The sequence below is a fragment of the Phaenicophaeus curvirostris genome, chromosome 2 (genome assembly GCF_032191515.1).
Source record: "Phaenicophaeus curvirostris isolate KB17595 chromosome 2, BPBGC_Pcur_1.0, whole genome shotgun sequence".
Lineage (NCBI taxonomy): Eukaryota > Metazoa > Chordata > Aves > Cuculiformes > Cuculidae > Phaenicophaeus > Phaenicophaeus curvirostris.
In genome coordinates, this window is record NC_091393.1 from 85,389,924 (window position 1) to 85,415,730 (window position 25,807).

General features: G+C 40.1%; 1 protein-coding gene across 8 annotated transcripts in view; it reads right to left on the reverse strand.

Annotated features, from left to right (window-relative positions):
- Positions 1-25,807, reverse strand: part of CDC42BPA (CDC42 binding protein kinase alpha) — a 198,600-nt gene that overhangs the window by 42,032 nt on the left and 130,761 nt on the right. For 6 of the 8 annotated variants that reach the window (XM_069852694.1, XM_069852695.1, XM_069852698.1 and 3 more), the window contains exons 17-23: positions 23,213-23,318; positions 21,408-21,532; positions 8,998-9,103; positions 8,264-8,412; positions 7,162-7,253; positions 4,414-4,490; positions 3,201-3,248 (exon numbers count right to left, since the gene is read on the reverse strand). In XM_069852694.1, coding sequence (XP_069708795.1) covers positions 3,201-3,248; positions 4,414-4,490; positions 7,162-7,253; positions 8,264-8,412; positions 8,998-9,103; positions 21,408-21,532; positions 23,213-23,318 — 703 coding nt within the window. The remainder of the gene's footprint in view (positions 1-3,200; positions 3,249-4,413; positions 4,491-7,161; positions 7,254-8,263; positions 8,413-8,997; positions 9,104-21,407; positions 21,533-23,212; positions 23,319-25,807) is intronic. The other 2 variants (XM_069852697.1, XM_069852702.1) reach the window with 1 other exon arrangement.

Consider the following 25,807-nt stretch of genomic DNA (forward strand, 5'->3'; position numbering starts at 1 on the left):
TGGGGCCTGCATGTGAGCACAGACTGAAGAGGATTTTAAAAGTCTATTTTTGATCTGTAATGAGTTTGTAACAGAGGAAAAAAAATATTTTCTAGCAAGTGGGGAAACTAATTTTGTTAAGGGAAGATGGGATTCCGTTTTATTTTTATTACATATTTGCAGATACATCTTTAAATAAAACAAACTGATTGCTCCTAGTAGCTAGTGAGATACCCAAAGATCCACCTGGCACAAAAAACAAACCCCAAGACTTCTATTATTAGATACTTCTAGTGAACAGAGGGGACTTAACACCTAGACAACATTACTGAGAGACAGCCTGCAACACACAGAAGAAACAGCACCAAAGATTTAGAGAAGTGTATGTTAGTCATTGGTGGTGACTTCCCCCACCCATTACAATCAGAAACTAGGGACAACAAAACACATGCTTACTCCCCTTTGCAGCCTTCCAAGCGCAGAGGACATACAAGGACTGTTTCTGAAGGTGTGGGCATTCACAGGTATCTGGATTTAGGCATCAGTTCTGCCAACCTGAACAAGTATCTTTCTCCAGATTTGAAGAGAGATAGCTGGAACCAATAGTGACTTCTACTTGTCTAACTGGTGAGCTACTACTTTTCCTGCTCCGCATCTGCAGGCCGCAATGGCAGTGGATGTGTATTTTTACTTCTCTGAAGAAGAAATTCCAAAGCTACCATTTTCTTCGCTGAAACAACTAGAATTAACTCCGGTTATTCACAGAATACTATAAATAATTTTGTCACTTGGATGGCAGACACAGAAGACACATCCACCCTAGTCAACTCCAAGTGCAATCAGTGGGCCAAACTCAGTGTTGCTTACACATCTGTATGTTAAATAGACTTCAGATATCTTGCAGAGAGTGCTATCTACCTACAAATGCATATTCTCTTACACATTCTGTCATTCCACAATGAAGTGCAGAAGCTGGAGAAACAGTATTGGCCATTAGTAATATTCACTTTGGGCTCTTGATTACAGGAAAGACTTTCCTGAAACCCATGCAATATTGCCGCACTGCATGAGTATGACCTGAGCAATTCTGATTTTTCCTTGGTCTTATTATATAGAACCCATGCATTTCCCAGGTTTGACTAAGCACAGATTAATTCTTCTTGAAATGCTGCAAGAAACACTGCCCTTCAAGGTAACTACTGTCAAGAAGAGACACTGTAAAGGGAATGGAGGTCACATCCAGCAAGGAGGGCTTTTTTAATACCCTTATTTAATTTAAGTCTGACAAATACACTGACATTGAACCAACTCTATGAGCTAAACCATAAATAACCATTTTGGTAATTCAGAGGCCATATGTTATAAACCTCACTACGAATGAATTCCATAATTGTCCAATAAATGAAAGATGCAGAACGGACTTTAAGCAAAACTTAATTATACTGCCTTTCACCTACCAACACAGACATTGGCTTTATCTTTCTAATACAGACAATTCAACAAGCCTTGTATTTGTCTGGAAGGTACTCTTACTGTCTTTGAACAATGAATTCTTTTTTGCAGTTTTGCCAGATGAGAAAGAAAACTGCCCTGGTGTTAAGAGGCATTAGGCCCTGGCCAGTCCAGTCCAGAAATGTTCCCTTGCGCCAGTGCAACTGAGAAAAAAATGCTCCTGTTGAACTCAGACTGAAGATGCAGCAAACCAAGTTTTTCTTCTGCCTGACATCCACAATATGCTGTAATCTTTAAAAAAACCCCAATCAACCAACAATAAATACACAATAAAGCATCGTTGCCCTTCAAAATTAACTAGACAGTAACTGGGAAAACTTTCTCGTCCTTAGCTTCACCTTGCAAAATAGAACAATGTCAGCTACACTGCTGCATATGTACTTTGTTTCTTTTAACAAGTTTCAGGAGTATTATTTATTTTTCAAGGTAACTTTCTATGAAAGAACCTGCTGATACAAACTAAGTGTTCTGAATACTCAGGCAACATAGAGAACATTTTTTGAATCCAGAATCCAGATAAAGGATATAAATATTATTTATTTTTTGTGTATTTAACAGGAAACTGTACTTCCAGCCTTTTCATGTAAGAAAATTCTAGTATCAGCAAAGCAAGGTTTTCTACTTGCTATACAAAAGTGCAGATAAATACTTTTTATAACGGTACCACAGATATACCTTCAAATTTTGTCTAAAGTATATACCCGATTTACAGTAAGAAGACATCTAGAAAACCTTTCCTTCAGAGTTTGTGAAAGGAAACTCAATCTGTAGACTTCGCCTGTATACTAAACCCTCTTTGTCAGATCCTTCACAGCAGATATTTATAGAATAAAAATTATTATATCACATTTTAACGCAAAGAGGATTGTACTATTTAAACATACTACTTTAAATACAGATGTATAAATACGTGTGTGTGTGTATACACATACATACAAGCAAACACAGACATACGCACACAATATATCCACACAGTTGTAATGAATGGCTCGCTATCATGGATGCACATGATCTTCGAGTTTAAAAAGCTTATAATTATTTACTTTTATATGCCTACTCTTTCAGTCTGGAAGAAATACAATGCAGTCAATTTTCAGCTTTTAACTCAATTCTCTTAGTATGCAATTAACAAGGGTAAATATTTAAACACTGTCCTGACAGAATACTAGCACCTCAAATGGCTACAAAAAGTGGCTATAAAAAGTAGTAAGTTCACTTCTGTTATAATGAAAATTACTTCTTACAAACTAAAAAAGAGACAATATTTGCGCCAACAGGTATTAACTGTATGGAAGGAAAACATTTTCACTGAAGTGATAAGAAAACTTTTGGAAACAACTAATGTATAACTAGTAATAACAAGCAATATAACTAAATGAAACAAACATGCCAGTGATTTTGGAACCATTTTCCACAGGCCATATCAGTAGATAAGCAGCTCAAAATGCACATGGCCCAGGAGCAGCTTCTCCCCATTAGAAAAACTGTTTGCAATTAAAAACTCTTCACTAGCATCTAAAGAGAAATATTTTAAAATTGAAAATCTATCTATATAAATAGGTGTAAGTATGCAACTATAGAAATATTCTGTTCTTCACTGCACTTGCACTTGATTTTTAAAGTTGACTGCATTAATGTTTGAATATTCCAAATCAATCAACTCATCTCTTTTATTGAGGGATGTACTGTTTTGGAAGTCAAAGACTTACGTCATCCATAAAATCAACCAATGAGGATGAAGAAGAAGAAAAGGAATCCTATTTTAATGAAAACAGCAGTAAAAAAAAGAGAGAAAGAGAGAGAGATGGATGAAGAAAACTGTTCAGTATAAATAAAACTGCAAAAATAAAGAACTGTAAATAACTAGTGCCAGTAACAGTTACCTCAGTAAGTTTTCATTACTTGCCTTTCACAGACAATTAGTCAATAAACTACCTGTTTACCCAATGTTTTTCCAGCATTCACTGAATAAAATAATATTTCTATACTCCAACAGGATTTTTACATTGAAAATAACTGGTAAGATAAATAATTAAAAAGCAAATTAAAAAATGGTATAGATTGTAAGCACTTCAAGAGAGAACAATGAAAAGAAAGTAAATTCTGAAACACCAGTAATATCAAGGATGTTACCAATACTCTTTCATAGCTAATCATGATGACCTTGAACTCCCATTAGGAAAAAAAACAGGGGCAAATTTTTGACTATAAAGGTGGTGCTTTGTCTGCTCTGAATTCAGCTTGACCAATATTTCACTTGAGCTGTTCTTTTAAAAGCAAAGTGATGAACTGCTTACTGTTGACTGAAAAATAAGACATGAAATGTACAATATTGGTTCAACTTTTTTCTTCTAGGTTTTCTATCTAAACTGGTCTTCTGCCTAAAGCGACAAAGGTGTTTAACAAGGTATTCAACAAATTCATTTTTTAACAAAGGTATTCAACAATTTTTTTTAAGTATATAGGATTTGTGGAATAGAGATGAATAGCAATTATCTAGACTTTACAGAGCTGTGTAAAATGAACAGAAGATGGAAACAACCTAATACATATACAGTATCAACGACTTCATCAAATGCATTCAAGGATTATTTAAGTATTTTCCCTCATTTTTACCAAACCAGTATCCATGTTACTTAGCATTTTTCTGAACACAAAGAAAGGCCATTTGAACAACTACACTTTTCATGTTCACAACAAAACCAGGAAAATTTCAGTTTACAAGATTTTATAGAGAATTCACTAGGTTTACTATTGTTCAAGAGAAGACAGCCAGCACTGTAAATTACAAACAATTCTCACATCATATTATACACAAATATAAAAGTACAGTAGGAAAGTCTCAGCAAATACCCATAAAACTTGCACATAACAGCAGCAGTTCCATTGACTAACAGAGAGTTAGAATAGCTGTACACTTACTTCAAATTGGTCCAGAGCAGAGGTAGGTGCATTCAAAAATGCCAAGAAAGAATTCTGTGAGTCTTGGTGCTTTACACCTAGAAAACAGCAGCAGGTTTTTGAGCTACAGAAAAATGACCTTTCCATGGAGGACCTTTGCCTTGCTGAATCAGGGTTTGAGTCTCCATCTGAACCACCTACACTTTTTTAAATGAATTGTTACATTTGGTCTGTTTTCCAGAGTAAAAGATGTTTTTAATAGACATACATCCACTAAGCAAGCAGTGCATTTTTTATTAACCTTTTCCAAGCCAGGACATGTGTGGTGTGAATTAAACACGAAAACACCCTATATGTACACATCTGTTATGCAGAAGGCACAAGTTTCTAATGTGCTTAGGTCCATTTGCATCATGCACTGTATGACACACCAGCATACACACTAATTGAGCTTGCAGCATCCCTGCTCTAGTCACATGCTGGATAGGCTACTGTGACACGACATATTTAGCAAACATGAGTTCTAGAGAAACGTACAGAACAGGATGTTTGGCGAACACACTGCATTTGAAATAATATGGGTTCCTTGACCCATGCTCTATGCCTGTCTGCCACCTCTCATCAGGAATGTCCTGGATAAAGCTTCTAACGTCCCTGTCATGCTACACCATTTGCATGGTTTCTAGCCAGTAAACAGAGCAGGAAGGTGGTGTCCTCTGTAGCCACAGAGGCCAGCACATCTTGACTGTAACTTCAACTTGCTTCAACTGATACATCCTTTTTTCTTCTTTTCTTTGGGGCATAACTCAAGTTGCCCTCAGGGTGTTTATTAATCAAACATATGTACAAACTCCAGGTTCCTGAACATTATAAATACATTATAGATATATAAATATACATACTTATTATGCCCATATCCTGCAGTACTGTGTGCATCTCAAAAGACTGATGCTATCAAAGGTCACTTTTTTCTTTTAAAAAAGGTCACTGTCTTGCTCTAACTGCCCTTATCACCCTGTTTGCTTTAAACAGAACCCACAGAGAAGGAAGAAACTACAAAGAATCCTTTCCTCTTTAAAATATGAATATACTGATACCTCAGTAAAGACTAAAATAAATTCTCAAATTGCCTGCTACTTTACAGAATAATTTTTAGTAATCTTTTCCCCCACCTTCCTGAGTTTCTTGAATATATTTATAAAAAACCCAAAGGATTCAAGTTGTAATCTAAGTAATCCTTTTCTAGAAATCAGTTTCCACACACAGGAAGTGACTCGACTACTGTACATTGACTACACACAATTCAATCCTCAAACCGGATTATATTTCTTCTTACAAGAGAAAATGAAGTCCAAAGATAATCAGGATTTTGGATGAAGGTGTATTTCTATGAAAATATTTTAATAGTTGCGGTAGAATCTTATTGATCTACTTCTGGCAAAAGCATAATAACTAACTTCTCCTTGAACAGTACAATTTCTTTTTTTCTTTTTTTAAAGAAAAGAGTATATGTTTATCTCTATTTTCACAAAAACAGCGTGGTTTTAAACATTGGAAAAAATACAGGGTAAAATATTAATTGCAAATTCTAAACAGATTGCTAAATACAAAGGAAGATTTCAGAAGCTGAGTAACTATGCATATTATTTAAGACAGGTCAAGAATCGATAAATGAAAGCTAAACATGACAAAGCACTATTGTCTCCAGGAAAACACTATCAAGCATTCCTCTCCAAGCTCTTGGAACAAGTGTAATCTTGGTATGACTGCTAAGCATCAAGATAAACTAATATCAAGACCCTAAGTCTTATTTGCAGATTGGCATCAATCATTTTTTAATGTTCTGTACAGGTTTGCATTATTTTTACCAGTCAACCTGGAAGCCTCTATATAGGAGATGAATGTTAACTACAATGTAGTACTGATTGACATGCCTTGAGGTTGCAATATTTGACACCTTTATGCAGCAAAAGCTGCCAGGGTTTTGAAACTCTGGAGTTCAAGTTGTTCCCTAGAGAATATTAGGTAATTCCATTTGGCCTGAAAAATCACTTTTTGGCATGTGACTCATAAGATACAAATACTAGAGCCACTACAGGAACTGCAAAGAATCAGCTGAATAGACTCTTAATGAAAATTGTTTTCATTTCAGAATTACCAAAAAGTCTCTTCTTCCAGCAACAACCTGAAATACTGTTAGACAGATGCACTAGAAATCCCAGAACATACTGTTAATACCACACTCCCCAGGACACAGTTACAAGGCCAATCAATGAAGCCATCCCAGAAACAAATAAATGCTACGAATGTCTCTGTGGTAGTTCACTCTCTATGTAGAAAGGCCCAAATTGTTCATAGATGAAGAACACTATGATCAATATTGAAGTCATATTTCACCTTTACATGAGTAAAACATTAAAGAGGAAAAACATAAATAATAAATAAATACTTTGAAAAATGAATAAATATTTCAAACAGTTTTCTGGCAGTAAATCACCATATACATGCCAGATAAAAACAACACAGTTCCAACTTAAATAATACCTTATTGATTTCCTTATGTATCAACAAGACTGAAGTGTATTATGAGAATGTATTAGACGTGCAAACATAGCTGCTGTGCGTATATCTTAACATCTAATTGTTGTGCTTCTATTTCATATGCCGAAGTCAGTTGGTATCTTATTTTAGTTGCAAGGTGACACTTAATTGATAAGATGTACCCACCAACGTGAAACATGTTATTTACTTGGATATCACTTGCCATACCCTTTTCTGATCTAAGCTCTTCTGTCTCCTTTTTCAGCTTCTCAATATCTGTCAACAGTTCCATGTTCTTCTTCTCAGATTCTTGCAATTTACTTCAAAAGAATACAAACAAAAAACCTATGTAAATATTGGGAAACCATGATAAAAGTCATTTTTTGTCCGTCTTTGCATGCTATTTTAAAATTAATGCCCAGGAAGCTTCATGATGTCGTCGAATGCCAGAATGAATTCTGAAATCTACTGGGATATCTTAGAAAAAAAAAATCAGAACAAACAACTACTTTTCCCTGTTTGCCCATTAAATAGGCTTGTGTTTCTAATTTTTGAGTTATTGCCTGAGCCTGCAACCTGTGAATGAGAAAAAAAAGATCACATGTACTTTTACGCTTAAAAAATGTGGGTTTTTTCTTTTATTTGTCAATTCACAGTGTCCTTGATACTAATAGATCATGTTGAACCATTTTTCTTCTCAGTTAGGTTACAGTTAATTGTTTCAGTGCTTTCTGATTCACAGGTGACAGGTAACACTATTATGCATTTCTACTCACTTCTCATCCTTGCCTATAAAAAAGCAAACACTAGCTTCTCTTTTTCTCAGAGCATCTACAATGCTGCCTATCATCATGTTATTTGGCCTGAAAAATGCCCAAGTCAGGTGGACAAGGCATTCTCACTTTACAGGTAACATACTTGAACCTCAGCTCTGTTGAACTGCTTTCCTAAAGCTGTAAAACAACTCAGTGCTCTTAAGCCATACTGAAGCTGGGGAATGGAAAGCTAGAAATGGAATGTCTTCCTACTAATCTAAGATTCAAACCCAAATTCTGCTTGCGTTTGAACTTGTTATCTCAACTAGAAGAGATGATACTATTAAAGAGAAAATGCCCCCTCTGACAGTCTTCAAAATTTCAAATTTTCCTAGTAAGTGTTCAGGTGTGTACACAATAAAGAGAGATACAGAGGGTTTTATCATATTTGGATATAAGAAACCATATCATTCATTATCAAATTTTGACATGCAAGATGATAGTTAAAATTATGACTTGATGACACTCCCTGGGAGCTATTAAAGTAAATTTCCATCAGAACAATTTAGTCTTACCACTCTGTAGAGATACAAGAAGCTTTGACTTTATTCAGTTCATCTTGAATAGCCTGTTTGGCTCGGATTTCAGCATCAAGAGCTGACTGCAGTTCCAACCTTGCAGACATATCCAGTTTTGCAAAGCGGCGCATCTTCCAGGGCATGTCCTAGCAAAGAGTAAAAAAAGGAAGAAAAAAGAGTAAGCAGAAACCAAGCAGAAAATGAGGAATGTAACTAACTTCAATAATTACGTTTGTCAGTCTTTTACATTCCTAACAGAAGAGTTCATTAATTACAAAGTAATCTAAAATTAAAAAATAAGGAGTGGTGGTGGTGTTAATTTTTTTATCCTGGGTTTGAAATAGGCAAGATGAATGTCTTACATTGTCATGATCTCAAAAGCAAAGAGATGTTGTGAATTATAGTTTTGATGTGCTTGTGAAGGACATTCACATTGCCCAAGTTAAAGATTTTAAAGCTTTCATGACCCAAACTATAGACTTCTTTCAACGAATTCATATATGATTATAAAGTAATTACTTGAACAGTATCATAGATAAAATCACATTATAAAGTTATTGATGTTTAATTAATTGATAAACAATGAATCTGCTATTGAGTTACTGGGAATCTCTTGGAAATTTTAACTTTCAACTAACAGAGTGTACAGACAGGTTATTACTGCAGCTGAAAATAATAAATCAGTGTTTTTTCAAACAAATAAAAAATCTGGCATATGGAAGAAGTCTTACTGTAGCTCTTGCACCCAAACTGGAGTTCCTCAGGGCCTCTAGTTCTTCTGTCATTTTAGAGGCCAAAGCTTGAAGGTAACCTCGAGCATCCTTTTCATCACTTACCCTAAGCAATGACATTAAAAGAAAAAGGTGTTTTAATCAAAGAATCTAAAGAACATAATAAGAACCAGAAACAAAATATCAACCAGAAACAGAAAAAAGCAGAATACAAATAAAAAATCGCACAACATAAGGAAACAAATGAAAAGACAATACAGAAAACCCCACAAAACTAAGCCTTTGCTGCTTTGCAGAGTTCCATTAAACAATATGCTCACAAAGACAAGGAATAAAGATTGAGCAGCTACATAACTAAGTAATATTTATCTCAGTACATATGTCAGCTACCTGAAATTGAGACTGTGGGAATGAAACTTTTCACAATTCAATCTCTTTTAAAGAGTGAATTAAGACAAAATTTATAACCAGTAATTAACAACTAAATTACCCACATAATATTGGAACTAGTGGCTGACTTCACTGTATCAACTGGCTATCTGAATAGTAGTTTCAATCAGTGATGTTATTTCAAGAAACACTAATCGAATAGGGAGAGTCTAATTCTAATGTTATTAAAGAGCAGAGCCTCTCATCCTCTGAGCTTTCTTTCTATCAAGAAATATTTTCTGGATATAAAGACATCAAGAAGGAAATATGTCTGTTTTTCAGATCCTTTGATCATCAGTTACAAAGAATAAAAAAATTGTGATTAATCCCAGCAGGAGGTTCTTTCCTCGCTTTGCCTTAGGTATTAACATCAAAAAGAAAGTTGCTAAAAAACTAACTCATGGAAGCTAAGTAGCTTATGAAAAACCTAAAATAAACAAACAGGAAAAATACAACCACACACACAGAGACAGTTCCTGTCACATTACGTGCCTGGCTCTGAACCCACTCACCTTGCCTACAAAAGAACAAACTGCGTTCTGCAGCACCAGGGCATACTCAGTCCCTGAACTGGACTAGAGACCAGCAGTCTAATACCATAGCTTGATCACAGTTAGAAATGTCAACACTAACCACAGAAATATTTAGGACGTGCTCTAAGTAATGAACCTCAAATAGTTTTCAATAGCTTGTCACGAAGCAGGAAAATAGCTTTCCTACTTCATAGAAATCAACTTATCCTTGTTTCTCGCTCTTTCCTTAGTAACTGTAATACTGAGCACCTTGGACTGGAGATAAGAGCTGTCCAGAAGGATAAATTTGTCTCTTATTGACTTTCCTGCAGGAAGTGATGCTCCTTCCTTGCCCAAAAAGCAATGCAAGTTTCCCTGGGTGATACTATGGGGTTCGTACAGTGAATATGAAATGGTGCTACTTGCAAGTTTACCATAAATTGATAAAGATAACATAATGTTTCAATAAAGATTTACATACAGTCACAGGCAAGAAAGACAGAGGGTACATACTCTGAACTGCCACGGGCAGGGGAGGAAGAGAAGAGCTTTTCCATTGTGGTCTTAGGGCAAGGTCAGGATACAAAAGCTACGGGATAAACATCTACAGGTTGTAAGTGACCTCTAGATGTGCAGTTTAAGATTTATATAAGGAAGACTGTTTTAATACAGAGGAGGCTAATGCAAAAATAGTGACTATTTGTCACAAAACTCACACTCAACATGAAAATGTTAGCACTTATTCATGCTTTGGGCTTTATATTCTTTGCCTCCTGCTTACAAGAGGTGGGGAGGAGCCAAGAAAAAAAACACCTGTCCTGCCTCTATTAAAGTCAATGAGAGTTTTGATATTAATGAGTCACTATTTTTCCCAAGGTATACTATAAGCCAGTGGAAGCAGCATAGCATTTTTTTTTCCCATAATGTTCTGGATGACACATTCTAACAACTAGATCCACATAATCATAGAATCACAGAATCACCAGGTTGGAAAAGACCCATTGGATCATCGAGTCCAACCATTCCTATCAAATACTAAACCATGCACCTCAGCACCTCCTCCACCCATCCCTTAAATATCTCCAGATAGAAATCTAGAAAATGAAAAAAATATGTATAAAGTAAATTTTTACAAAATTCTATATGGAGTTCAAGGAAAATCCTCAGACTCTTAAACAGTAAATAAAAGCAGTACAAATTCAAGCTGTGCTACAGTTTTGTTGTCCACTAGATGGCAACATTCTCATGATAATGAGAGAGTGATTTAAATTTACGTGAACCCATGTGCTCTTGGGAGTGTTTTGATTTGTTACTATTTTGATGGGGTTTTTTTGTTTTGTTGCCTTCTATTTTTTTTGTTTGGGTTTTTTTTTTTTTTTTTTAAATGACAGAGCAAGAATGGTAAAATTACTCGTACTATGCTTCATCCTTCTCACAGAGAACCCTAATAAGCACTGCAAAAGACCTAAGGAAGAAAAGTTCATCAGATTCCACCCAGAATAATTTCTTCTTTATTGAAAATTTAGATTACAGTAACTGTTCTGTTTTCATATAAGCTTAAGTGCCCTTGCAAGCTTAGTCTGTTAACCATAAAGAACCTAGAGCAGCAATAGAGTACAAATTTCTATAAAATCTGAGGGCCTACAAGAAAGCTGGGGGGGGGCTCTTTATCAGGGAGTGCAGAGATAGGACACGGGGTAACGGTTTTACGCTGAAGGAGTGGAGATTTAGATGAGATATTAGGAAGAAATGTTTTCCTGTGAGGGTTGTGAGGCAGTGGCCCAGGATGCCCAAAGAAGTCATGGCTGCCCCATTTCTGGAGGTATTCAAGGCCAACTTGGATGAGTGTTCCTGTCCATGGCAGGGGGGTTGGAACTGGATGATCTCTAAGGTCCAAATCTTTCTACGATTCTATGAAAATTAAACTTTTTAGTTGCAACCAACATCACGACGAGCCTCAAATAACCATTTAATAAACTCTAGTATGCTATCTGTCAGGCTGCTAAGAAAGTATGATCGTGTCTCCATCTGTCTGAGGTCCTTTATAGTACAAAACAGACCCAGAGAACCAGAGATTTTTTCTGACCAGGAGTCTTTAAGCCCTGGAGCTTTATGCCAAGCTGTTTCTCACGTGATTTAAAAACCCCAAGGAAGTCTGAGAGCCATGACTCTCGGTTCTTCTGCAATTTCTCAACTTTTAAATTTCTGTCTTCATATCACTGTGCTCAAAACCTCCAACCTAATTATTTCTTTCCCCTCTCAAACAAAATTTCTTTTACAAAAGCACTTCTCTAAAATTTCACTCTCCTCCCAAACCCTGAAATTTCCTCTTGCCTTCCAGAATTTCTGTTTCATAGATAACCACTTGGTCTTACCTCAAACACAGTGCACATCAGGAACTGCCACGTTTTGAGTTTCTTACAATTCCATTTTCCCAGATCTTTACTATCTATTCTAAGTACATTCCACAATTTGTACTTTCTTCTGAAAGCAACAAGTTTTCAAAATTCAAATAAAATTCCGTGATTTTTGTTTGTTTCCTTTTCTTTTTAAATTGAAATCACTAATTAAGATAAAAATCAACCACATTGCAGTTGATTGGAAAGATATCTAGAGAAAAACGAGAATGCTAACTGAATCTCCCAGTAAAAAACAGTCATAGCTTCTGGCATTCGTTGAATCTAAGCCTACCTTCCACTCTACGGGTAAGATCAGGTTAGATTTTGCTCATCCACATAAACTGACTCAACAATACAGAATTCTTCATTTGAACTAGTTTTCTTAGTTTCTTTTTCAATGTGTAGGAAGAAGGTTAGACTTCTACAGTACTAGTCACAGGATCTATTTTAGTTCTGTACCTTAGGACTTCTAGAACTAGGTTACATGAATCTCTCCCAGGGAGACTAATATGTTAAGATCCTTGCCAAGTATTCTCGGAATCACTACCAAGATTTCCAACGACCTCCTTTCTACAACAGATGGTAAAGCACTCAAATCAGCTAGTTCTGTGAAAGATAATAAAAAATGTTTCTACAACTGTATTAACAACAAAAGAAGAGCCAAGGGGAATCTCCATCCTTTACTGTATGCCGGGGGAACAACAGTGCCAAAGACTAGGATAAGGCTGAGGCACTTAATACCATCTTTGCCTCAGTCTTTAATATTAAGGTCAGATGTTTTCTGGGTACTCAGCCTCACGATCCAGAAGGCAGAGAGGAAGAGCAGAACAAAGCTCCAATGGTCCAAGAGGAAATGGCTAGAGAACTGCCTGTCCAATGAGACATTCACAAGTCTATGGGGCCAGATGGGATTCAAACAAAGGTATTGAGGGAGCTGGCGCAAGTGCCTTTCCATCATCTACCAGCAGTCCTGGTTGACTGGGGAAACTCCACTTGACTGGAGGCTGGCAGATGTTACACCTGTTACAAGAAGGTTCAGAGGGAGGATCCAGGGAACTACAGACCTGTCAGTCTGACCTCGGTGCCAGGAAAGGTCATGGAACAGGTCATCGTGAGTGCTGTCACACAGCACACACAAGACAACCAGGCGATAAGGCCCGGTCAGCATGGGTTTATGAAAGGCAGGTCCTGCCAAACTAACCTGATCTTCTTCCATGACAAGATGACCCGCTCAATTTATAAGGGAGAGCCTGTGGATGTAGTGTACCTTGACTTTAGTAAAGCCTTTGACAGAGTATTTCACAGTATCCTACTTGAGAAACTGGCTGCCACTGGCCTGGTCAGGTGCACCGTTTGCTGGGTTAAAAAATGGCTGATGTCTGGGCCCAAAGACTTGTGGTAAATGGAGTTAAATCCAGCTGGAGGCCGGTCACAAGTGGTGATCCCCAGGGCTCAGTGCTGGATCCAGTTCTGTTCAATGTCTTTATCAATGACCTGGACAAGGGGATTGAGTGCACCCTGAAGTAAGTTCACAGCTGACACTGAGTTGGGGAGAAGTGTCGATCTGCTTGAGGGTAGGGAGGCTCTGCAAAGGGATCTGAACAGGCTGGATCAATGGGCTAAGGCCAACAGGAAGAAGTTCAACAAGGCCAAGTGCAGAGTCCTGCACTTCGGACACAACAACCCTGTGCAGTGCTACAGGCCTGGGGTAGGGTGGCTGGAAAGCTGCCTAGCAGAGGAGGACCTGGGGTTCACAGCGGTGGCCCAGGTGGCCAAGAAGGCAAATGACAGCTTGGCCTTTATCAGAAACAGTGTGGCCAGCAGAAACAGGGAAGTGATTGTGCCCCTGTACTCAGCACTGCTGAGGCTGCACCTCCAATCCTGTGATAAGTTTTGGCCCCTCACTCTAAGAAAGACATTCAGGTCCTGGAGTGTGTCCAGTGAAGGGCAACAAAGCTGGGGAAGGGGCTAGAGAACAAGTCTTATGAGAGGTGGCTGAGGGAACTGGGGTTGTTTAGACTAGAGAAAAGGAGGCTGAGGCGAGACCTTATCACTGTCTACAACTACCTGAAAGGTGGTTGTAGAAAGGGCAGTGTTGGTCTCTTCTCCCAAGTGACAGGTGGTAGGATGAGGGGGAATGGGCTCACGTTGTGCCAGGGCAGGTTCAGATTAGACATTAGGAACCTATTTTTCTTCACCAGAAGGGTTATCGGGCACTGGCAGAGTCTGTCTAGGGAGGTGGTTGGGTCCCCATCCCTGAAGGTGTTTAAAAGACAGGTGGATGAATTGCTTAGGGATATGATTTAATAGTATGAAGGTATGGTTGGACTCGACAATCTGAAACGTCTTTTCCAATCTTGGGATTGTATAATTCTATGATTCCAAGAAAATAATGGACCACCAGGGCTTGTCAAGTCACGGGTAGAACAAATCACTTGAACTATTAAAGGGAGTTGAGCAAACCATTTACAAAACCAGTAATTAATTACTCCTACTGCCTCTTATCCTTCATGCATCATGGTACAAAAGAGCATGGTAGGAAAACCCTTTTTAATTTTATAAGCAGAAAGTATTCATGCAAAATATGTATCTTAAAGCAGTATTATGTGAAAAATCCGTTAGTTCTGAGAAGGGCTCATACAAGCTCTACCCTTCTTTATTAGCTCCAAGGCCATTCTTCACAGAATCACAGAATAACCAGGTTGGAAGAGACCCACCGGATCATCGAGTCCAACTGTTCCTATCAAACACTAAACCATATCCCTCAGCACCTCGTCCACCCATGCCTTAAACACCTCCAGGGAAGGTGACTCAACCACCTCCCTGGGCAGCCTGTTCCAGTGCCCAATGACCCATTCTGTAAAGAATTTTTTCCTAATGTCCAGCCTAAACCTCCCCTGGCGGAGCTTGAGGCCATTCCCTCTTGTCCTGTCCCCTGTCACTTGGGAGAAGAGGCCAGCTCCCTCCTCTCTACAACCACCTTTCAGGTAGTTGTAGAGAGCAATGAGGTCACCCCTCAGCCTCCTCTTCTCCAGGCTAAACAACCCCAGCTCTCTCAGCCGCTCCTCATAAGGCCTGTTCTCCAGCCCTTTCACCAGCTTTGTTGCTCTTCTCTGGACTCGCTCCAGAGCCTCAACATCCTTCTTATGGTGAGGGGCCCAGAACTGAACACAGTATTCAAGGAGCGGTCTCACCAGTGCCGAGTACAGAGGGAGGATAACCTCCCTGGACCTGCTGGTCATGCTGTTTCTGATACAAGCCAAGATGCCATTGATCTTCTTGGCCACCTGGGCACACTGCTGGCTCATATTCAGTCGGTTGTCAACCAACACACCCAGGTCCCTCTCCTCCAGGTAGCTTTCTAGACGGACTTCTCCTAGTCTGTAGCACTGCATAGGGTTGTTGTGCCCCAAGTGCAGGACCCGGCATTTGGCCTTGTTAAACCTCATGCCATTGGACTCTGCCCAGCGGTCCAGCCTGTCCAGATCCCTTTGCAGAGCCTCCCAACCCTCCAGCAGATCGACACTTCCACCCAGCTTAGTGTTGTCCGCAAACTTGCTAAGGGTGCACTCGATGCCTTCATCCAGATCATTGATGAAGACATTGAACAGGGCTGGACCCAGCACTGAGCCCTGGGTAACCCCACTTGTCACTGGCCTCCAGCTGGATTTCACACCATTTACCACCACTCTCTGGGCCCGGCCATCCAACCAGTTTTCCACCCACGAGAGTGTGCGCCTGTCCAGGCCAGAGGCTGACAGTTTCTCAAGCAGAATGCTGTGAGAAACTCTGTCAAAGGCTTTACAGAAGTCCAGGAAGACCACATCCACAGCCTTTCCCTCATCCAGCAGCCGAGTCACTTTGTCATAGAAGGCAATCAGGTTAGTCTGGCAAGACCTGCCTTTTGTGAACCCATGTTGACTGGGCCTGAGCACCCAGTTCTCTTGCATGTGCTTCATGATAGCACTCAAGATCACCTGCTCCATGACTTTCCCTGGCACTGAGGTCAGACTGACAGGCCTGTAGTTTCCTGGGTCCTCCCTGCGGCCCTTTTTGTAGATGGGCACAACATCAGCCAGCCTCCAGTCCAGTGGGACTTCCCCAGTCTTCCAGGACTGTTGGAACATGATGGAAAGGGGTTTGGCCAGCACATCCGCCAGCTCCTTCAGTACCCTAGGGTGAATCCCGTCCGGCCCCATAGACTTCTAGCTGTCCAGTCGGGCTAGCAAGGCACTGACCACCTCCTCTTGGATCATGGGAGCCTCATTATGCTCCTCCAGCTCCTGGGTTTGTACACAGACGGAACGACCCTCCTTACGACTAAAGACTGAGGCAAAGAAGGCATTAAGTACCTCAGCCTTTTCCTCATCCCCTGTTACTGTTGTTCCTTCTGTGTCCCATAGGGACTGTATGGTCTCCCTAGTCCGCCTTTTATTATTTATATATTTGTAGAAAGATTTTTTGTTATCTTTCACTGACTTGGCCAATCCAATTTCTAGCTGAGCCTTAGCCCTTCTGATTTTTTCCCTACACAATCTCACTTCCCTCCTGTAGTCCACCCAAGAGGCCTGTCCCTTCTTCCAGAGCCCATAAACATTTCTCTTCTTCTTGATATCCCTCAAGATCTCTCTATTCAACCAAGCTGGCTTTCTCCCCTGCCGGCTTTTTTTCCGGACCACGGGGATGGCTTTCTCCTGAGCTGCTAGGACCACCCTTTTGAAGAGCTCCCAGCCCTCCTGGGCTCCCTTGCCCTTGAGTACTGTCTCCCATGAGACTTCACCAACCAGCCTGCTGAAGAGATCAAAGTCTGCCCTCTGGAAATTTAATGTTACCGTCTTGCTAACCACCCTCTTCACTTCACCTAGAACAGAAAATTTTATAATCTCACGGTCGCTTAGTCCTAGGCGTCCACCTACCGCCACATCCCCTACAAGGCCTTCTCTGTTCACCAACAGGAGGTCCAGGAGGGCACCTTCCCTGGTTGGTTCATTCACCAACTGTGCAAGGAAGTTGTCTCCCACGCACTCCAGGAACCTTCTAGACTGCTTCCTTTCTGCTGTGTTGTACACCCAGCAGATATCAGGCAGATTGAAGTCTCCCACCAGAACGAGAGGCATCGATCTAGAGATTGACCGCAGCTGTTTATAGAAGAGCTCATCAGCTGTTTCTCCTTGGCTGGGTGGTCTGTAACAGACTCCCATCACAAAATCTACCTTCTGGTGGGCTCCTCTGATTTTGACCCACAGGCACTCAACCTCCTGATCGCCACAATCCATCTCAGTGATGTCCAAGTCCTCCCTTACAAAGAGGGCTACCCCACCTCCTCTCCTACCCTTCCTGTCCCGCCTGAAAAGCTTATACCCCACCATAGCTGTACTCCAGTTATATGAGTCATCCCACCACGTTTCCGTGATGGCAACGACATCATAGGCCCCTTGCCCTACAACAGCTTCCAGTTCTTCCTTCTTATTCCCCATGCTGCGTGCATTGGTGTAAATGCACTTCAGCTGAGCTGCCGAGCCTTCAGCCCTCCTAGAGGGAACAGGGTTCGTTCCCAACTGCCTGGTAACTGGAGTAGTTAACACCAGAGTGCCTGCATCTCCCTTAGCACCCCAAGGTGTGTTCTCCCCAACTTTTTGTGCGGTGAGGTACTGGTGGTCCTCGCCCGCGCACCCTCTCCCAATCACCAATTCCCCACATCCAGGCTCGTTCCTGTCTAGCCTGGGCTCAACCCCCTCCCCCTTCACATCTAGTTTAAAGCTCGATTTATGAGCTTGGCTAAGTTTCTGGCAAGGGCTTTAGCCCCCCTAGGAGACCCATGTGCCCCGCCCTTAGCGAGAAAGCCTGGGGGTGCGTGAGCCCCCCCATGATCAAAAAAGCCAAAGCCCCTCTCCTCGCACCAGGCTCGGAGCCAGGTATTAATTCTTCTGTCTTAACTGGATGGGCACAGATTTGATGGGTGTACCACTTGGTAGATAAGGAATTGTCTGGATGGCCACACTCAGGGAGTTGTGGTCCAAGTGGAGACAGGTGATAAGTGGTGTTACACAGGGACATATTGGGACCAGAATTTAACATCTTTGTCCAAGACATAGACAGTGGGATTGAGGGCAAGGGGCCTGGAAAGGCTCGGGAGGTGGGCCTGTGCAAACCTTATGAAGTTCAACAAGGCCAAATGTAACGTCCTGCACCTGGGTCGGGACAATCCCAAGCACAGATACAGACTAGGAGGAGAACAGACTAAGTGTAGCCCCGAAGAGAAGGACTTGGGAGTGCTGGTGGATGAGAAGCTCAACATGAGCTGGCAATGTCCACTTGCAGCCCAGAAAGGCAACCGTATCCTGGGCTCCATCAAAAGAAGTGTGACCAGGAGGTCAAGGGAGGTGATTCTGCTCCTCTACTCCACTCCCGTGAGACCCCATTTGGAGTACTGCATTCAGTTGTGGAGTTCTCAACACAGGTAGGACATCAGCGCAAGTCCAGAGGAGGCCACAAAGATGACCAGAGGGCTGGAGCACCACACCCTGTGAGGACAGGATGAGAGAGCTGGGCTTGTTTAGCCTAGAGAAGGCTCCAGGGAGTCCTCATAGCAGCCTTACTATACTTAAAAAGGGCCTTCAGAAAATCTGGGAAGGGGCTCTTTATAAGCGAGTGCAGGCATAGGACGAGGGGGAACGGTTTTAAGCTGAATGAAAGGAGATTTGGATTAGAAGAAATTTTTTCCTTGGAGGGTGGTTGCCTGGCCCAGGTTGCCCAGAGAAGTTGTGGCTGCCCCCTCCCCGGAGGCATTCAAGGACAGATTGGATGGGGCTTTGAGCAGCCTGGTCTGCTGGGAGATGTCCCTGCCCATAGCACAGCAGTTGGAACTGGATGATCTTTAAGCTCCCTTCCAACACAAATCATTCTATGAATCTATTATTCTGCTGTTCTACTGAAGAGGTGGACAGGTATGGATTTAAATTCCATGTTCTTCTGAGAAACATAGGCTTGTAACTGATTAAATAAGATATAAGAAAAAATAATTTTTGAAAAAAAATGTTTATCATTATCATTGATGTTTAAAAACTTCTTACAGCACCCCATGTTCTACAGCAAAAAATCTCCAGAGATGCACCTTGTTTCAGTATGGAGAGCTGAATTCTAAGGACAACAGATGGACATTAACAGATTATTTAGGTAATATGTGGAAAATCTAAACATGATAAGAAAAAAATGTGAACTGAGACATGGCCTCAGGTAGATGAAAAAAATAATATCATAAGGAGAAAGAAGTATAGAGGGAAAACTGAGATGTGTACAGTGATTAAAATCTGGAACCAAGACAGATTTTTTTTAATCTCCCTAATGCTGGCCCACAGTACTTCCATTTTTTTTCTTTTCAAGTAATTCTTTAATTTTCAATTCCATACTTTTAGAAGGACTCTATAATATCATAAGGGGTCAGTAAAATGGTATATTTGAGATATCAAAAAACTGAACCCCAAATGTCTTGTACTCCACAGCGACATCCCTAATACGTGCAAGATGCTTTTTCAAGTATCTTATCCACATCGGTAGTACATGTTAAAATGTTAAACACTCTCACAAACTGGAGAAATTACATTCTTGACTGCTGTTGGTACATTTTTACACAGTGTCAAGTAAACCAATCCACAACTAATTCTGACTTATCTTTTTCCAGAACTGCCTAGTTTTATGAACTCTTTCACTCATAAATCTCAAAAATGGGGTTTGGTTACCTTGGTGCATTGACACAGATAACCTTAAAACAATATGGAATGTGAAATAACAGACTTCTCTCTCTTGCTACCTTGATTTTTTTCAAAACTAACATTTCTGATTGGTTATAAACTAACAGTTCATTTAAACAACTTGCATGTATTTTTTAACATTTCTGTGATGCAGGCCATTTACTATTCTCACAGTTATGAGAGACAAGATTTAAAAGGAACATGCACAAAGTGGATCCATTGAAGTTTTAACCTCTGCTATGAATACAATGGCCTTGAGACACTATGGACTTCATAACACAGATTAGCGTTATGTAATTTTATGTACCCAACAATGTTTAAAACACTTCCAAAAGCCCAGAGGACAGCCCTTCTTTCTTGTTATGCATTCACATGGCTATATTTAAAAGCCAAATTTCCCTGTATTTGGACAAAAAAATTATAATGACATTACAACACCACCAAACTAAGTTTCATTAAAACAAGTGTTTCCCATTTTTGCTTTTAAACAACAAATTAGAATTTTTCACTAACATGAGATGGGAAAAATGGGGGGAAGTGAAATAACCAAGTAGTAAATTAAGAAGAAGATTAGTATTTGATGATGAATTTTTCCCAGAGCTGAATGATCTGTAAAAAAAAAAAAAAAAAAAAGTCTGGATGCAAACTGGTTTTGTAGATACTAAATTCTGTGATGGACCATAAAAAGAGAGGGGAGAGAAGCAGGCATGGAGAGGAAAAATAAAGGCCACCTAGACAAAACAATTTGTCCCTGTATTAAGAGTTTCAAATTAGGTGGTATTTTCCTTAATTTATTAGAATTGGGCAGAAGACTTAAGAAACATTACAACATTATTTAGCAAAAGCACTTTCAGGCTTTTTTTGACTGGCTTTGTTGTAGTCTCAAGCGCCTTCCCTTTAAAAAAATCATATAAAGTTTGCACTGTATTTGTTTCATTCTGACACATGCCAAGCAGATGAAGGAAATTAATGCTAAGACACAAATACTCTCAGACACTGTTTCTCCCAGGCTTGTTCCCTCTTGGAGGCGTGAGCTCAGCATCACTCCTTCCAGTATTCTTCCAAAGTTACAGACAAATCCAATGGCCATGATTCTTCTGCACTTAAAATCTGCTAAGGTGCTTTCACTCTTATGCAGAAACATAGTTTTCTGCATTTAGATATTATTGAAATCTCAAGCAAAATGACAGCAGAATCCTAGATGAGTGTGAAATTTCACCATAAGCCCTTGCAAGTGCCTTGTGCAAAGGGAAAAATTCAGTAATATCCCTAACGCACACTGAGGGGATTCTGCAACGACATTAGAGCAGAGTATTCACCATTGGATGATCTCAGTAATTTGGGCCTCCCAGTGGGCCACGGACTCCTTTTTATCGGCCAGGTCTCTCATCTCTTCTTCCAGCTGCCGGTTATTCATACTCAGCCTCTCAAACATGGTGGTGAGCTGAATGAGAATTTAAATAATTTGTTAAATGCATAAGCTGCTGTAACTCCATCTGTTCAGTCTCAAAGCCATGTATTCCCCTCTCCCACATCATGCATCTGCTTTAAAAATTGGTACTATCCACCACAATAAACACTATATAACAACAAAATACAGAATCTCTTCTCATACATGACCTTAGCAGTACTGTAAGGTCATTTTTAAGGACCAGAACTACATTTTTACTCTAACAATTTAAACAGTTTTCATACAATTAGTCTCCAAATACCTCTGCAACTCTTAGAAGGTTTCTGCTTTGCACCATATAGGTATGGAATGTTCTATATAGAAAACAACCTACATTAAAGAAGCAAAGCAAGGGCACAAAAATTGTTATAGCTCAGATAAAACTGTTGAACCTCTCCCTTGTTTAGTAACCATGGAGAATGAGAGGCTTAACAGATACAGGTTAAAGTCAGTCCTGAGATTCTCCAGGTGCTCACATTCCTCTATTTTTAATTTTACTTGCAGGCAGGGAAATTGAAATTAAATGCACATCGGTAAGTACAACCAGTTATACCTAGCAATTAATCTCACTCGCATTCACATAGCTGTCATTCATACATACCCATTGTGCAAGACAAAAGCCACAGCTAACCTGAGTTGGTATTCAGAACTAAACCTTCATTAAGCTAAATAATTATTCAGAAAGTCAAGCTGTAATCAGAGATCAGATAGACTTTAAAGGAAGGCCTTCTCAGAAGAACAAGTCTCATGTGAAAGACTTCTTTTACTGAATTATGTTAACAAATCAAAATGATGAAAAAATATCAATTTTTAGTCTATTTACTCCATGTATATAATTTTAAAGGGCTTATGATTTAAATATGCCTATTTATTAAATGCCATTTGACAAGAAAAATACAAAGCTAGTGAAATTAAAAAAAAAACCAAACCAACCAGTAAGTGACCCATCTCTTTCTGTTCTTGGGCTAAGCCTGCACATCAGCCTATAGTGTACTGTTTATATTGGTATGAAAATATAATTTAATTTGAACACTGACAGGCAAACATGCTTACTTTGAAGAACACCGTACGTTCATATTTTTAGAAAATGTAATGCTTTACAAAAAGAATAGACAAGTTTAGCAGGATTTGGCTAATCCACAATGAACTTGGATAACCTCTCAAAATGAACAATAGAGACAATCTAAACACATGAAACATAATTGTTCCTTGCTTAATACACTTTAATTAATATGCCTTATCATTTCTATTAAAAATACCTCAAAGTTACAAAGTAACACTTAATCTCAATAGGCAAGAGGGGCCCTGCTATTTTCACAGTAATTGACATGCAAATATACCCTATATAATAACATCATTGACTATGTATTTTTACATTTGGGTCATACAATGAAAGCTTGGGTATTTTTGTGCTTAAGAGACTATCTAAAATTAATCTTACTTAACTATAAGATTGACTAATGCAATTCCTACACATAAATAAACATACCTCCATATATATATATGTGTGTGTACACACATTCTCAAACTCAGATGCACATAGTTATTCTCTATTCAAATAAAACAATAATATCCACCTTAATATTAATCTCTGCTACCAATTAAGGTAATAATAACAAATAGAGCTTAGCACACAATAGCATAAACTCCAGGGTTAAACTAATCAGCACTTACCTTATCAAGTTCATTTGAAAGTTTTTTGTTTTCCTCTGTTAGCAGCATCTTTTCTCGCTCATACTTCTGCTTGAACTCTGTTTCAAATTCCTCCCTTTCACTTTGGCTAAGAAACAAAATGAAGCAGGATTACAATGTTTCCTGTTCTAAAACTAATTGTGCTATTTACTTAAATACATACAAACAATAGACACTAGCTGAAAGTATTATATGGTAATACGCCCACCTAGTAAAACGAAGCAAGTAATACATTATATAGCAATCTTAGGCCTATAAGGCAGTCTGCTGAATTTTATCATTAAAAGATCATCTTTCTTCCTATATGGAATTAATAGTGCTCCACTGAGCTAATGCTTATCAAGCTATATACACACAGTTTAGTCTTTAAATGAATCCTCCAAACACTGAGCAGCTGTAATTCTGCAGTACAAAGTGTGTGCCAATATTCTGAGACATTCTGGGTAAATTCTTAGCTCACACAAACATTATTTCAGTTTACACACTTCTACAGTTACACATAGATTGACAGACAAAAATAAGCACATACGAAACCAGAATGTAAAGAAGCTAAATTAGAGCAGCTGGGGCCGGATACCTGATGAGAAAAGCTTCCATAGGCCGTAGTCTTAGGACAATTCATTATGGCACAGCGATTACAGTCAAACTGTTAATTCAGTTACCATATAGACAGATAACGTATACAATCCCAGTATCACCAGATTCTAGAACCAGTTTGGACCATTCCTTCGTAGAAGCATCAAATCACAGAATCACTTCACTGGAGAAGACCTTTAAGATCATCAAATCCAACTGTACCTGTCCACTACTACACCATATCCCTAAGCAATTCATCCACCTGTCCTCCAGGGATGGGGACCCAACCACCTCCCTAGACAGACTCTGCCAGTGCCCTATAACCCTTCTGGTGAAGAAAAATAGGTTCCTAATGTCTAATCTGAACCTGCCCTGGCACAACGTGAGCCCATTCCCCCTCATCCTACCACCTGTCACTTGGGAGAAGAGACCAACACTGCCCTTTCTACAACCACCTTTCAGGTAGTTGTAGACAGTGATAAGGTCTCGCCTCAGCCTCCTTTTCTCTAGTCTAAACAACCCCAGTTCCCTCAGCCACCTCTCATAAGACTTGTTCTCTAGCCCCTTCCCCAGCTTTGTTGCCCTTCACTGGACACACTCCAGGACCTGAATGTCTTTCTTAGAGTGAGGGGCCAAAACTTATCACAGGATTGGAGGTGCAGCCTCAGCAGTGCTGAGTACAGGGGCACAATCACTTCCCTGTTTCTGCTGGCCACACTGTTTCTGATAAAGGCCAAGCTGTCATTTGCCTTCTTGGCCACCTGGGCCACCGCTGTGAACCCCAGGTCCTCCTCTGCTAGGCAGCTTTCCAGCCACCCTACCCCAGGCCTGTAGCACTGCACAGGGTTGTTGTGTCCGAAGTGCAGGACTCTGCACTTGGCCTTGTTGAACTTCTTCCTGTTGGCCTTAGCCCATTGATCCAGCCTGTTCAGATCCCTTTGCAGAGCCTCCCTACCCTCAAGCAGATCGACACTTCTCCCCAACTCAGTGTCAGCCGTGAACTTACTTCAGGGTGCACTCAATCCCCTTGTCCAGGTCATTGATAAAGACATTGAACAGAACTGGATCCAGCACTGAGCCCTAGGGATCACCACTTGTGACCGGCCTCCAGCTGGATTTAACTCCATTTACCACAAGTCTTTGGGCCCAGACATCAGCCATTTTTTAACCCAGCAAACGGTGCACCTGACCAGGCCAGTGGCAGCCAGTTTCTCAAGTAGGATACTGTGAAATACTCTGTCAAAGGCTTTACTAAAGTCAAGGTACACTACATCCACAGGCTCTCCCTTATAAATTGAGCGGGTCGTCTTGTCATGGAAGAAGATCAGGTTAGTTTGGCAGGACCTGCCTTTCATAAACCCATGCTGACCGGGCCTTATCGCCTGGTTGTCTTGTGTGTGCTGTGTGACAGCACTCACGATGACCTGTTCCATGACCTTTCCTGGCACCGAGGTCAGACTGACAGGTCTGTAGTTCCCTGGATCCTCCCTCTGAACCTTCTTGTAACAGGTGTAACATCTGCCAGCCTCCAGTCAAGTGGAGTTTCCCCAGTCAACCAGGACTGCTGGTAGATGATGGAAAAGGGTTTGGCAGGCACTTGCGCCAGCTCCCTTAATACCCCTGGGTGGATTCCATATTGCCCCACTTCTTTATGAGAATGTGTGTCAAAGTAGCTGTTTCCCCTAACCATTCCCTTCCCCAGTAGATGTAATTCAGTAGAGAAGAACCCCTGGCCAGTACTACATAGCTTCAACTGTGATCCTGCACAATTAATATGAGAACTTGAAAACAAGTCTGCAGATCCATTGTTTACCCAAACCCATATATTTTCCTTAAAGTGCTGGACTGCAATTTCGTAGAGATGTAATGCCTACCTCAAATTCACTCTTTTGAGACTCTCTACATTTGTAGAGTTTCACCAAGATGACATTGTGACATCTTGTATTCACTTTTTCACCAGTTATTCAGGAAATTTGTGTAAAGTTCATCAGCGGTTTGATA